Below are 14,151 nucleotides of genomic sequence, written 5' to 3' on the forward strand. Positions count from 1 at the left end.
TGCCCCCTGCATCCTCCAGCCCTGCTCCCTCCAACCTACACCCTGCACCCTCCAGTCCTGTACCCTCCAACCCTGCACCCTTCAACCTGCACCCTGCCCCCTCCAAACCTGCACCCTCCAACCTGCACATTCCAACCCTGCACCCTCCACCCTCCAGCCCTGCACCCTGCAGCCCTGCCCCCTCCAACCCTGCACCCTGCACCCTCCAGTCCTGCACCCTCCAGCCCTGCTCCCTCCAGCCCTGCACCCTCCAGCCCTGCTCCCTCCAACCTGCACCCTGCACCCTCCAGTCCTGCACCCTCCAACCTGCACCCTCCAACCCTGCACCCTCCAACTTGCACCCTGCACCCTCCAACCTGCACCCTGCACCCTCCAGCCTGTACCCTGCACCCTCCAGCCTGTACCCTGCACCCTCCAACCTGCACCCTGCACCCTCCAGCCTGCACCCTGCACCCTCCAGCTCTGCGCTGGCCGCTCCTCCTGGGCCCTGGCTCCTTTCCTTGTGTTTAAAGCCCTCGGTCTGGGCGCCAGTGTCCCTGCTTCCCAGTGCAGAGTGGGACATACCGTGTACCACGTGTGAGTGACCCCATGGCCCGCAGCACAGAACCTCGAGGTCGCACTGCACTGCCGCCGGCCTCCCCGCTCCGGCCCTCCCTGGACTTCCTTATTTCTCACGCTGCCTGGGGGCTCCCAGCAGTGAGGCCGCCCCTCCTGCCTCACAGACGCTGTCCTCTGGCGGCGTTTGTTCTCTCCCTTCCGATCTCAGGCAGCGTCCCCGTCGGTCACCACCTGGCAGCTTTGCCCTTCGATTGAGATCTTCCTGGTTTCAGGGGCACAGCTCTTCCGTTTTCACCCGGTGGGTCTCTGTTCTAGGATCTGTCCCACCCAGGGCCTCGGCCCCTCATCTTCTGCAGCTGGCGCTCCAGCCCGTGGAGGCAGGCCTGCCCCAGTCTGACCCCACCCCTGCACTCGGGGCCTGTTTTCTTTTCTGTAAAATCGGCTGTGGCAGAGCCCACCACGTGGCGGGGGGGAGCCTCTGCGCAGGCGTGCGGGGAGGGAAGGCCGTGTCCTGTCCGCTGCTCGCTGTCCACCAGCTGGGGCAGGTGTTCTCACACAGTGGGCCCTTCCCCTCTGACCCGGGCTCCCGTGGTCACAAAGCTGCTGCTCTGTGCAGAGGGCGGTTTGCGTACCTTCCAGCTCACCCAGGACGGGAAGGCGCACGCCCGAGTCTAGTCCACGGGCATGGTTGTGCAGCCATCGCCGCATCCGCCACTCCGTCCCGCCGCCTGCCCGCCTCCGTCTCTCCGATGGTCTGTTCCCGGCAGCTCATGGGTTGGACCCTACAACACGCAGTCTGGAGTCGGGCTTCTCTGGTGTAGCGTGTTTGGGGTCATCCTGTTGGTCTCGGGACTGCATTCCTTTTACGGCTGAGCGGTGCTCCTGGCCTCCTGGCCGGGCTGGCCGCGGGCCGTTCCGAGCATCCTCTGTGCACGTTGGTGCCGAGCCTCTGGGTGGACGTGGGGGCAGACGCCTCGCAGTGAAACCGACCGGCCGGAGGTGACTCTTCTCTCAGCTTTTGAGGACCCGCCGCGGCTTTCCTGCGTGACCGCTGCGGACAGCGGACAGCGGGCGGGCCGCTCGCGCTCCCTCGCCAGGCCGTGCCTCCTTTTACAGCCACGAGTGAGGTGGCGATTTGCATCTCCCTGGCGGCCAGCGGTGTGGCATTTCCGCAGGTGCTTACTGGTCACTGGGCGTCCTTGGTGGGGAATGTGGACTCGAGTCCTTGGCCCGTTTTTGAATTGGAAATGAACATGTTCTGGAATCAGTCCCTCATCAGAGACTCGATCTGCGAATCCTTTCTCCCGCTCACTGAGTCCTCTTGTCCTTCCCTGTGGCTCCTCCCCCCCCCCCCCCCCCCCCCGGCCCCGGGGTGTCCTTAGATGCAGTTTGTCTGTTGTTGCTTGTGTTTTGGTGCCAAATCTGAGAAGTTTTTGTCAAATTCAGCCTCATGCAGCTCCCGTCCTGCCGTGTGAGGGTTTGGTCGTTTTCGCCCTGAAGTGTAGGTCTTCGGCCCGTTTCGAGTTGGTTTTTGTCTGTGGTATTAGGGGGCCACCTCGTTTCTTTGCATGTGGGTGTCCAGTTGTCCCAGCACCGTTTGCGAAGACGGTTCTTTCCCGCTGACGGTGGCGCCCTTGTCGGGAGTCCGTTGGCCGTTCGTGTGAGGGCTTATTTAATAAGTTTAGAAATCAGAAACGTCAGTCCTTCAAATATTGTTCTTTTTCCCAAGATTGCTTTGCCTCTTCAGGGATCCTTGAGGTTCCCTCTGGATGTTTTTGGATGAGTTTTCCTATTTCTAAAAAAGCAAAAATAAAAGAAGGCCTTGGGGTTTTGCTGGAGTTGTACTGAGTGCAGGTTCGCCTGGGGGCATCTTCCCGTGGCAGGTCTTCTAGTTCCTCGTGAGGCGTGTTGTCCCTCATCTCTCTCAGCGCTGCTTTGTAGTTTTCAGTGTGCAAGTTTTTTGCCGCCTTGCTCAAGTTTATTTCTAAGTATTATAAACTAGTGGCCTGGTGCACAACATTCGTGCACGGGGCGGGGGAGGGGGGGTGTCCCTCAGCCCTGCACCCTCTCCAATCTGGGACATCCCTCTTACAATCCGGGACCGTGGCTCCTAACCGCTCACCTGCCTGCTTGCCTGATCGCCCCCAAATGCCCCTCCCCGCCGTCCTGCTCGCCCCCAAATGCCCCTCCCCGCCGTCCTGCTCGCCCCCAACTGACCCCCCCTGCCGGCCTGATCGCCCCCAACTGCCACCCCCCCACCGTCCTGCTTGCCCCCAACTCCCCGCCCTGCTGGCCTGTTTGCCCTCATGGTTTTGTCTGGAAGGTCTCCTGGTCTAATTAGTATATTATCCTTTTATTAGTATAGATGAGAGTTTTGAAATTTCCTTTTTACATTGTTTATTGCAAGTGTATAACAACGTAATTATGTGTTGATTTTATATCCTGGAACATGGCTGAATTTATTTACTGATCTAACAATTATTCTGAGGATTCTTCTCTGCCAACAGAGATAATTTCTTTCCTTTTTATTTGGATGCCTGTTATTTTTTTAATCTATTTTTGCCTCATTGCTCTGCCAGAACTTGCAGTACTACGTTGAATAAAAGGGGCAGAAGGGGGCGCCCTTGTCCGCTTCCTCGCCAGAGGGAAGGCTCCCAGCCTGCACCCTGAGTGGGCGAGTGCAGGCTGTTGGAAGGCCTTTGTCGTGTGCAGGTGCTCCCTCTCCAGATTCTAGTTTGTTTGGCGTTTTTATCCTAAAAAGGTGTTGAATCTTGTCCAGTTGTTTGGCCTTAACTGAGATGAGCCTGGAGCCCTCCTTCCCGTTACCAAGGGGACCTCAGTGTTACTGAGTCACAGTGACATCGATTGCTTCCGGACCTTGAGCCTTCCTTGCATTCTGGGAATAACTCCGACTTGGTCGCGCTGAATCCCCCCTGGCATATGGCGGAGGACGTCTGCGTCTGCACACACGGAATGTTAACCGCCGTTTCCTTTTCCTGCGGCATCTTGGTCTCCGTTGGTATCGAGGGAATCAGTCGGGCTTCGCAGATTGCTTGGGCCGTTCAGGGTCGGCAAGCGTTCCTCAGACTCTTCAGAGTTTCGGAGGAATTGGGAGGATGGGTGTTTAATCTTTACACGTTCCGTGGGGCCTTCCTTTGCTCAGAGGTTTTCATGCTGACCCGGCCTCCTCTGTCCACCGGTCTGGTCAGCCTGCTTCTTCTGGAGTCAGGGCTGTGGCTGTGCGCAGCGGGTCCATTTCAGTGGTAAGTTGTCAGGTGCCGTGTGTAGGAGAGTGGAAGTATCCCCTAGTCGCCCCTAGTTACCCCGTGTCTGCAGGGACTGCTGTCCAATGTTCACGCCTGTATTGGAGACGTATGGCTTTTCTCTTTTGTGTCTGTTGTGCTAGAGGTTTGTCCATGCAGGGCCTGCTGGCTCTCGCCCCAGTGTGACGGCTTCTGGTCCCTGGTGGCAGTGAGGCCAGGTGGGGGACAAGAGTGGGCCAGTGCACAGATCTTCTCAGAGTGCAGGAGGGAGGTTCTGCTGGAGAGCGGCGTCCCAGGCCACGGCCACGCATTCTCGGCGTCCCAGGCCACGGCCACGCATGCTCCGGCGCTGGCTGGTCTAAACTCGGTTCTGGGTGGGCTCAGCGGTCTCCGCAGTGGTTCTCCTCCAGGTCCATCTCTGGCGAGTCCCGGCTGCCTGCCACCATGTGAGGGGCAGTTGGGGTGCCCAGGCTCGTAGCATCTGACCTGCCCTGCCCACAGAGCCAGCTGCAGGGAGAGGGGGAGAAAGGGCCCCCTCGGCTGGAGGAGGGCCACGGCAGGGGCCGAAGCTGCGCCCCGAGCACCTGCTCCTCGAGGGTATAATTAGCCGCCCTGACAGGCGTGGTGGATCGGGTGTGCAGCGGCCTGGGCTGACCGGCCACACCCCTCCAGGGAGCGGCTCCCAGGCCTCAAGCCCAGGTCCCACTCATCCCATTCCTCACCCCACCCTGTCTTCCTCCAGGACGGGCAGCTGTGGTCAGGAGGAGGGGTTCACACTCCGGGAACCCCCACCCACCCTGGCAGGACCCCCAGGGCCTCGGTTCCAGCAGGGCGGTGCCCTCGCCCTACGGGTGCTCAGGGCACATGCTAGAGAGGTTGCAGCTGGCGCCCGGCCAGCGCACAGGGAGCCTGGGCCCTGGGCTCCAGCCGAGCAGGAAGGCTGCCCACCCCCGGCGAGGCCTCACCAGCTGTGCCCGTCTTCCCCCAGTGCAAGAAGAAGCACACCCTGCTGTGCCCCGACTTCTCCCGCAGGGGCTCCTGCCCCCGGGGCGCCCAGTGCCAGCTGCTCCACCGCAACCAGAAGCGCCCCGGCCGCCGGGCAGCTGCGCCCCCAGCCCCGGAGCCCAGCAGCGCGCCTCCCAGGAGCAGGGCCTCCGCTGGCCATGGGCCCAGGTGAGGTGGAGGGGGTGCTGTGTGGAAGCTCTGGGGACATTCGGGACCCCTGGGGAGCCCCTACATCCCGCCCAGCTCTTTTGGCTTCAGATCCTAAAAGAAACCTCAGTCTTAAGTGGCCTCCAAGCTGGACAGAGCCAAGGGCATCCCTGGCCCAGATCAGCTAGTGTGGTGCTGCCAGCCCCTGCCCGAGCCCCAGGGAGGAAGGTGGGGGTCCTCAGCCATGACTCCCCCTCCCCAGGGGAGGGCAGGCCCCGTGGTGGGCCTGCTGAGGGTGGGGCCTGTGGCTCACCTGCCCGAGGGTGGGAGCCTTGTGAAGAAGAGGGCAGGCTCAGGCTGGCCTGGAGCCTGGAGGGGGTACCTAGTGGCTGGGGGCTGGGGGCCTGGGGGCGGCGCTGGGAGCCTTCCGCTGGGAGGGGATCTCCAGGTGGTTGGCTGGGGCCTCCAGACCCGCCCTGTGGAGCGGCGCCCTTCACGCTGGTGCTCTCCCTTCTCTCCGCAGGAAGCCCGAGGCCTCCCAGCGCCCTGCGGGGCAGACCCCCAGCTCCCCCGCCTCGGAGGCTGCTGGCCCGGCCTCCCCTCTCCCCTCTGCACAGGGGTCCACTGCAGCTTCAGCCTGCCCCCCGCCATCGAAGGCCCCCTCCTCCCCCTCCCCCTCTTCCCGCTCCCCCTCCTCAGACCGGGAGGAGCCGGAGGAGGCTGCCGCTGCGGGGAAGGGTTCCGGGGGCCTCTCCAAGCTGCCTTCCTTCATCGCCCTGCAGTCCTCGCCCAGCCCAGCCAGCCAGCCCAGGGCCCCGACCACCAGGAGCCGCCCCCCCAAGGACTCAGGTAGGCAGCCTGCCCCAGCCCGGCCGGCACGGCCAGGGGTCTTTCAGTGCCCGGCTCCGACCCACCCATCCGTGTCCAGGTGGCCCACGGCTCTCGGCTCTGAGAGCGCAGCGTGCGCACCTGCCGCCAAGGGGCGGGGCCGAGGTGTGAGCGCAGCGGCCAGGGCTGATTTAATTAGAAAGCACCCATTTCTGTTAATTTGTTCTGGAAGCTCGGCGCACGCTCCTGGAGAGAACAGATGCTCCCTCTCCCCGATGAGCACTTGGGGCTTGGTAAATGGCTCCACTCAGCCTTGTTGAGGAGAGAAAAGAGGATTTTATGGCTGCAAACGACCCTTTCTGTAAACATTTTACAGCTCTCCGCGCGTTTGAGTGACGATAAACCCCACGCAGCTCGGCGGGCTGCAAATTTGCGACCATACGGCCATCATTTTATTGTCATATTTCACGGTCGTAACGTTAATGGAAGATGCTTGCCGCAGCCTCCTCTAGCAGCTCCGCTGAGCACGCTCAAACGCGGACGCGGAGGGGCCCGGCCGCCCGGCTCATCTCAGCCCCCACTTGGGCGAGGAGTGGCCTGGCTCTCCACTGGTGTGGCTCACTGGGGTGCGGAGGGGCCGCTGGGAGCTCTGCCACTTTTATTTTGTAAATCAGGAACCCGGCAGCCAACCCAGAGCCAGAGGAGGCAGGTAGGGGCGCCCCACCAGCCTGCCTTCCCTGCTCCGGGAGGTGGGCGGGGAGGGCCCAGGGCAGGAGGCCGGGCTGCCCGCCCAAGCTGCCACCAGCCAGTGAGGCCAGAGGCCTGCGCCCCGCGGCTGGGCCGACTCTGGGCTTGCGCTCAGCTGAGCAGGTGGCTGGGCCTCAGCCCTGAGGGGGCACACGGGGAGGCCTGCCTGTGGGTGGCTGCGTGGAGGTGTCTGTCCTCGGGCACAGCCTGAGAGGGGCTTCATGGGAAGGGAGAGGCGTGGGCACCCGAGTGTGGACCTCAGCGGGCCCCGTGGACACGACTCTCCACCCTCTGTTGCCTGCTCCTGACCACAGGCTGCCCGTCCCTGCACAGGGACCTCGGCGCCCTGCCCCACCCAGCCAGCTGCTTGTCCACTCCTGGCTTGTCCCGCGAAGGTGCAGCGTGGCCAGGCGTGCCCGGCAGCCTGTCTGGGTGTGCCCCTGGTGTTCCAGCTCCGCCTGCAGACCGCCCGCCGGGGCCAGGCCTGCGCCCCGCTGGACAGCTGGATCCCAGGGTGGCCTGTCCGAAGCCACTGCCCCCGTTTCCAGTGCCCCTGCTGTGCGTGCCCTCTCCGGGGCTCCTGGCGCCTGACCTCTGCCCTTCTCGGAACAGGGAAACCTCTGCACATCAAACCCCGGCTGTGAGAGCCCAGGGTGCCAGCCCACGCCTACCTCCACCCTCGGCGCTGGACAAGAAGGGGGCTACTCCGCCACTGCCCCAGGAGGGCTGCCGCCACGAGACGCCCTGGGGGCCGCAGGGCCATCGCTCCGCCCACCCGGCTCCCAGCCTCCCCCCTCCGCTGGGCCCTGCCTGGCCGGCCCCTCTGCACCCCGCACCTCCCACCTTGGGTCCTCAGTCTCCCACCCAGCTCCCGCCCTCTGTGGTGGGGCAGTGGTGGTCACTGCACCCCAGCCTCACCCAGGACTCCCGCCTGGGCACGGGGCCACCAGCCAGGCTCCCTGGCGGGCATTCACGTTCAGCAATAAAGGTTGTCCCATGTCTGCTTGGCTGCCTGTCTGTCGCCATGCCACAGCTCACGGATGGCCGCTGCCCCCCGGTGCCCTGGGAGCCCCTGGTGGACCTGGAGGCCTGTGATTGAGTCCCCTAGGAGAAGGGGGCGCTGGCTGCAGACTCTGGAGGTACAGAGTCCTCCCCTGTGACCACTGCTCTGTCCTCCCACCTGCCCACCAGGCTCTGGACCTGAACAGGGCCAGGCATGGTAAAGGAGCCTCCTGCCTGTCCCTCATGGCCGCCACCGTGACTCGTGGGGGAAGGCCCAAGGGAGCCAGGGCCATGGCTGCAGCAGGCTGGGCTGGGTCCCGTCGTCGAGGCCCCGGGCAGCTCGAGAGTGGCTGGGCCGGGCCGGGCCAGGGCCTGGCAGGTCGGGCAGCCTGAGGCGGAGGCAGCTGGTGCGGCTCGCACACCTCCCACGCTGCAGGTGTCTCCACAGGGACCGTGGAGCCGGGCTGAGGGTTGGGGCCTCAGCTTGGGGGCCCGGGACGGGGTCTGGTGAGACAGCCGAGGCCGAGGTCCGGGGGGCACCGGCCTTGAGGGTGTTTCCTCGTTCCCTGCAGAGGAGGGGGGCTCCACCCGGTCTGGGAGCCAGCAGCCCCCTTGGTGCCCGCACCACTGCCCCGATGCTCCCTGGCCTGCAGCTCCGCCCGCTGCCTGGAGTTGGGGTTGCTCTGCCTGCCCTCTGGGCCCAGGTAGAAGGGGCAGCCCTGTCCAGAGCTGGGAACGCAGGCCCCTTGGCCCAGCCCATGCTGGGGGGGGGGGGGCGGACCCAGGAGGACCCGGAGCCCCGCCTCCCCCAGGCCCTCTGCGAGGTGGGGTCTCCGCACCAGCCCCGAAGGTGATGGGAACCAAGCGGATGGCGGCTGATCCAGCAGCGCACAGCTGGTCGTTGGTCACTGTCCCTGGTCACGGCCCGGGACCCGCCTCATCCCCTTCCTTCTCCCCACGCCCTGGGACGCCCTTGAGTGTCCTCGAAGGGCGGAGCCTTGACAGTGGGAGGGGCCCGGTAACTTCGGACGGAATGACAGACGGCTGTTGGTTTGGCCTGAGGGAGCCGAGGCCACTCGGACCATCTCTGCCCCCTCCTCAGTAAGGGCAGGGGGTGTGTGCTGCTCCCAGGTGCCAGGTGTGTCCACTGGGCAGCTGACCTGCCTGCTGGACGCCTGCCCCCCCCCACACATGGCCCTGTGACCCATTAGGGGACCTGCTCATCTGGCTCCCGCATGGAAGCCGAGGGGGGATGCCGAGGGTGCCCTGGTTACTCTGGGCTCCTCTTGCCAAGAGGCAGGGCGACGAAGACCCTCGGGGTGAAGGTGCAGGTCACCTCAGCCCAGACTAAAGGGGTGGCGCAGGCCTTTGCCAGGAGCAGGCTTCTCGCCTGGGAAGGGCTGCGCCCCCTGGCTCCCGCCATCCTCCCTGGGCTGTGCCCTCTGGGCTGTCCCTGCGCAACCTCCCCTGAGGGGACAGCCAGGAGCCGGTGCCCCCGCCCCCGCAGGCAGGGCAGGCCTGCAGCAGAGTGGACCACGGGGCTGGGGGCCTGCAGCGGGCAGAGGGGCCCTTGCTGGAGGCGAGGGCCTTGGTGTGGGGAGACCTGGAGCGTGGTTCCTGTCTCGGCTCCAAGCTGGTGTGTCCTTGGGCAGCTGGAGAGGCACGGTGCCCGGGGGGCCATGGGCAGGCAGAGGCGCTGGGCCCGGAGGACAGATGACTCCAGGTGTGGGTCTGGAGGAGGCGTGACTGGGGAGGGGCACTCCCTGCCTCCCCCACCGTGGCTGCTGAGTGCTCACCCCCAGAATGGCGGCGGGCGTACAGCGGGCTCCCAGATGGGCGGGCGCTGGCCCTGTGGCCACTGCCCAGGAGGCAATGCCTGGGGAGGAAGTGCGGTGAGGAGAGGCGTGCAGCTTCCTGTCACAACGTCCACGCAGGTGGCCGCAGGCGACCCCTTGCCCCAGCTCAGGAGCTGCCTCCCAGGGACCCACATGCCCTCCCCCCACCCAGGCCGCTGCGCAGCACAGCCCTTCCTGGCGGAGCTCCTTGCACATCACGTTTCGGGGCGGACCGTGGGGGCCGCTGTCTTGGTGGTAGCTGAGCACGGGCCTCAAGGACCTCGGGGGGCTCTGGTGGGGGCTCAGCTGGTCCCCAAGCCTGCCCTGGCCGCAGCTGCCAGCGTGACCTCTCAGGACAAGGGGAGGCACTTGGGCAGACTTGTGGGGGGGGCACAGAGCCCATCGTGAGGGGGGGGTGGTCCGTGCCCTCAGCTGGAGACCAGGAGCTGAGAGGGGACCCAGGAGGGCCCTGGGGTTGGGCTCCTCCACCCCAGCATCCTCCTGGGCTTGGACCCACCCCTGCCTGGCCCAGCAGCCCGGCGCCAAGGGAGCCCAGTGCCAGCCTCTCCCTGGCGGCCAACAGGCAGGGGAGCTTTAAGGGGCGCCCCAAACCTGGAGTCTAAACACCTGGCCTGGGGGCTCCATCCTGCTCCCCCCCTTCGCTGGGCCATCCCTGGGGGGTCCCCGCCCCCCCTGCTGGGTGTGGGGTGAGTAGGGAAGGCACAGAGGCCCACTAACACGGGGCTGGGCCACCCGTGGTGTATTAGGCGTGGGTTTCAGCCCCAATTGTGGGACATTTTTGTTATAAATTACAGACGTTCGAACCGGAACAAGGAACAAGCCCTGGTAGCTGAATGCCCAGGCACACGGTTGGTCTGCCCGCGTCCTTCCACACTTTTCTTCTTACGCATAAATGCTTGGAGTTAGCATTGCCTTTTTACACAGTCACACGACAGCAGGATAGAGAATGGGGAGGGGTCACTCTGGGTCAGGCCCCATTGACCTGGGGGGCAGGGGCTAGGGCACCCCTGGCTCCACTGCCCTTTCCGCTGTCCCGAGCCCTGGGCCACCGACTGCACCTTCAAACCTCGGTCCCCGTGCCGCCAGGCCCCGCCCCGCGCCCTGCTCCAGACCCCGCCTGGTGGGCAGCCGGGGCCGGGGGTTCCCAATTCCCGAGCCCAGCCCCTCAGCCGCGGGCCCCGCCCTGTCCCTGGAGCACCGGCCCCTCTGTGCCCGCACCCTCTCCCCGAGCACCCCCTCGGCGGTCCCCTCCCCACCTGTCCGCACCCCTGGGTCCCGCCGCCTGGGTAAAACTTGGTTGACTGAGCTCCTGAACCCGCCTGAACCGCGCGCTAAAAATAACCGCGCGCCCCGCGCAGAGCCCTCCGGACCGGGTGTCACGGCGTCGAGAGGCCGGGCGGTCCCCGCACGGCCACGCCAGCCGCGGGACGCAGCCTCCCGCCAGCCGGGCAGTGCCGGGAAGGGGCAGCTGGGTCATGGCCAGCGGGGTGGTGGGGGGACCGAGGCAACAAGGGGCACCTTCTGCTCCCCGAGACTCCCCGGCCGCCCCGTCGCAGAGGCCGCAAACCGGTGCCCACACCCGGCGGCCCTCTGCCTCGCGCCCCCGCGCCCCCTCCCCGCCGGTGCAGTGCCCCGCGGTGGCCACCAGAGGGCCCTACTCCTCCTCCAGCCCGCGGCCCGTCACCACCCTTTCCCACAGCTGTTCCCCGCAGGAGATTGACAGCTGGGATCCGGGTTGCCATGGGGATAGGCAAATGAGGGCGGCGGGTCTGGGACTCCTATTGGCCCGAGGGCGCGCGCCCCTCCCAGGGAGGCGGGCCCGGGCGCCGGGCTCTATAAAAGGGGAGTGCTCGGTGCGGCGCTCGGCCTTGGAGGCGGGGCCGGCCGAGCGCGGGCGGAGCGCGGGGGTGTTCCAGCGGCCCCAGGCGGCGGCCGCCCCGCCAGCCGCCCGGCCACCTGCCCGGGCGCCCGAGTGGGGACGGGAGCGCGGCTGGCCTGCGCCCGCGGTGACCTGGGCGCGCTCGCGGCCCGAGCCGCCCAAGGACCCAGCCGGCGTGTCCCCAGCCGCCGAGGCTGAGTTGACTGCGCGCGAAACTTTTACACACGCGCCTAAGCGCGGCAGCCGGGAGCTGACCGTCCCTGCCGCCCCGCCGGGACCCAGCGCCCGTGGGGATCCGAGGCGGGGAGAGGCCCACGGCCCCCCCCACGCCCTCCTTTGGGGCACGGCCGGGCGGGGCCGGGCCCCGGGCGATGGCCGCGGAGCTGGCGATGGGCGCCGAGCTGCCCAGTAGCCCGCTGGCCATCGAGTACGTCAACGACTTCGACCTGATGAAGTTCGAGGTGAAGAAGGAACCGCCCGAGGCCGAGCGTTTCTGCCACCGCCTGCCTCCCGGCTCCTTGTCCTCGACGCCGCTCAGCACGCCCTGCTCCTCCGTGCCCTCCTCGCCCAGCTTCTGCGCACCCAGCCCGGGCGCCGGGGGCGGCGGCGGCGCAGCGGGCAGCGGCAACGCAGCGCAGGCCGGGGGCGCCCCGGGCGCGGCGAGCGCGGGTCCCGGCGCCGTCGGGGGCGCCTCGGGGAAGCCGGCGCTGGAGGATCTGTACTGGATGAGCGGCTACCAGCACCACCTGAACCCCGAGGCGCTCAGCCTGACGCCCGAGGACGCGGTGGAGGCGCTCATCGGCAGCGGCCAGCACGCCGGGCACCACGGCGCGCACCACCCGGCAGCCGCGGCGGCCTACGAGGCCTTCCGGGGCCAGGGCTTCGCGAGCGGCGGCGGCGGCGGCGCGGGGGACGTGGGCGCCGGCCACCCCCACGGCGCGCACCACGGCGCCCACCACCACGCGGCCCACCACCACCACCACCACCACCACCACCACCACCACGGCGGCGCGGGCCACCACGTGCGCCTGGAGGAGCGCTTCTCCGACGACCAGCTGGTGTCCATGTCGGTGCGCGAGCTGAACCGGCAGCTGCGCGGCGTCAGCAAGGAGGAGGTGATCCGGCTGAAGCAGAAGCGGCGCACCCTCAAGAACCGCGGCTACGCGCAGTCGTGCCGCTTCAAGCGCGTGCAGCAGCGGCACATCCTGGAGAGCGAGAAGTGCCAGCTGCAGGGCCAGGTGGAGCAGCTGCAGCTGGAGGTGGGGCGCCTGGCCAAGGAGCGGGACCTGTACAAGGAGAAGTACGAGAAGCTGGCGGGCCGCGGCGGCTCCGGGGGCGCGGGCGGGCCCGGCTTCCCGCGGGCGTCCTCGCCGCCGCAGGCCGGGCCCGGCGGGGCCAAGGGCGCGCCCGACTTCTTCCTGTGACTCGGGCCGGAGCCCGCGCCGCCGCCGCCGGGAGAGGCTCAGACCCCGCGGGCCGGGACTAGGACGCGAGGCCGCCCGGAGTCAGCGCCGCCGCTGCGGGCCAGTCCCGGGCACCCGTCCAGGTCCGAGGGCGGCAGACCCGGGGCCCTCCCCGCGGCGGCCCCCTCGCCCCGCGCACCGGCCCGGCCGCGGCCCCGCGGGGGCTGCGCAGTGATTTCCAGGAACGGGGCTCGGGGTCGGACTTCCCTGGGGGCCGCACGTGCACGCAGGGCGCGGTCTCCGCCCCGACGCCGCCGTCCGCCGAGGGCCGCGGTCCGGACCGGGGAATCCGCCCTCCTCCGTGTCTCCTTCGCCTCCTGTCCTCGCCCTTTTTTACTCCGTTTGAAGCGGTCTTGTTTTCGACGTATTTATATTTATTCGCTTGGTGATTAGAAAAGGCCCCGAAGAGGCTCGCTCCTGCCCGCCGGGGTCTCCCTTGGACGTCCGCGTTCCCAGCATGTGCCGCCCGCCCGCCCGCCCGCCTGTCCCCCGCCCCGCCCCGCCCCGCCCCGCCCCTGGGAGATGGAGGCCCAGGAGCCCTGGGCTGCACCCAGTCCTGCTGCCCTGGGGAGGGGGGAGGGGGGCTCGGACCCGCGCTGCGCGTTCTCTATGCACCAGGGGAAATGCATCTTATTTAACCTTCAAGAGAAATGAAAGAGAAAAAAGAATGACAGCGTTTCTGGCAGGAAAACCATTTTAAGAGGAGGTTTTGGCCTGAACCTCCTGGCAGGGGGGTGGGTGAAAAGAAGTGTTTAAGTTGTTTCGTTTCGTTTGTGGGGTATTTTTTTAAGCCTGACCTTTTTCGGACGAGCGGGAGGGTGGGGAGGCCCGCGGTCCTGGCTCCAAGTTTGGTTGGGCTGTTGGGTCCCTTCATTCGCTAGGAAACCGCGGAAAGAGGGGAAGCGAACAATAAACCCGCTGAGATCCAGAACGAGTCGCTGGAGCCGCTGGTTTCCTTTCTGTCGTGTCTCCCCGTCAGAAGAAGGGGACCCTGGCCTGCGCCCCGCCTCCGCTCTGGCGAGGAGATGGGGAGCGGCCGCTGGGGCGCCCTTGGCGGTGACCCCACTGCAGTGCCTGGTGTCCTGGTGGCCAGCGCTGTCCCCAGGTCCCCGGGCCCGGCCTCCCTCCATCCCCCACGGGCCCGGCCTCCATCCCCACGGGCCCGGCCTCCATCCCCACGGGCCCGGCCTCCATCCCCACGGGCCAAGGCCCGGCAGCCGGCACGGAGACGGGGTGGCGGCAGCGGGTGACTGACCTCCCTTCACAGCGGAGGGAGCCGGTGACCGCGGCGGGCACCGTGGGGAGAAGGGCTCCGGGCGCTCCCCAGGCCTCCGCGAGCGTCGCCAAAGTTTGTTTTATGGTCTCGGTCGGAGCCGGAGCCGAGGCGGGGCTGCGCTTGGGGA

General features: G+C 67.0%; 2 protein-coding genes across 2 annotated transcripts in view; both read left to right on the forward strand.

Moving 5' to 3' along the window:
* ZC3H3 (zinc finger CCCH-type containing 3) overlaps positions 1 to 7,554 on the forward strand; it is a 47,812-nt gene extending 40,258 nt beyond the window's left edge. Inside the window, exons 10-12 of the mRNA XM_008159711.3 lie at positions 4,810 to 4,994; positions 5,497 to 5,822; positions 7,161 to 7,554. Of these exons, the coding sequence (XP_008157933.3) occupies positions 4,810 to 4,994; positions 5,497 to 5,822; positions 7,161 to 7,192 (543 nt within the window). The 3' untranslated portion in view covers positions 7,193 to 7,554. The remainder of the gene's footprint in view (positions 1 to 4,809; positions 4,995 to 5,496; positions 5,823 to 7,160) is intronic.
* Positions 7,555 to 11,290: 3,736 nt separating this feature from the next.
* On the forward strand, positions 11,291 to 12,886 carry MAFA (MAF bZIP transcription factor A). Its single transcript, XM_054708600.1, has one exon. The coding sequence runs from the start codon at positions 11,657 to 11,659 to the stop codon at positions 12,707 to 12,709; it is 1,053 nt and encodes a 350-aa protein (XP_054564575.1). The 5' UTR covers positions 11,291 to 11,656; the 3' UTR covers positions 12,710 to 12,886.
* The last annotated feature ends 1,265 nt before the right edge of the window (positions 12,887 to 14,151 follow it).

Source organism: Eptesicus fuscus, chromosome 19 (assembly GCF_027574615.1).
Source record: "Eptesicus fuscus isolate TK198812 chromosome 19, DD_ASM_mEF_20220401, whole genome shotgun sequence".
Taxonomy (NCBI): domain Eukaryota; kingdom Metazoa; phylum Chordata; class Mammalia; order Chiroptera; family Vespertilionidae; genus Eptesicus; species Eptesicus fuscus.

Bases quoted from the DNA above. Each gene is read 5' to 3' on its own strand.
- MAFA (XM_054708600.1), top strand. From the start codon at position 11,657: ATGGCCGCGGAGCTGGCGATGGGCGCCGAGCTGCCCAGTAGCCCGCTG.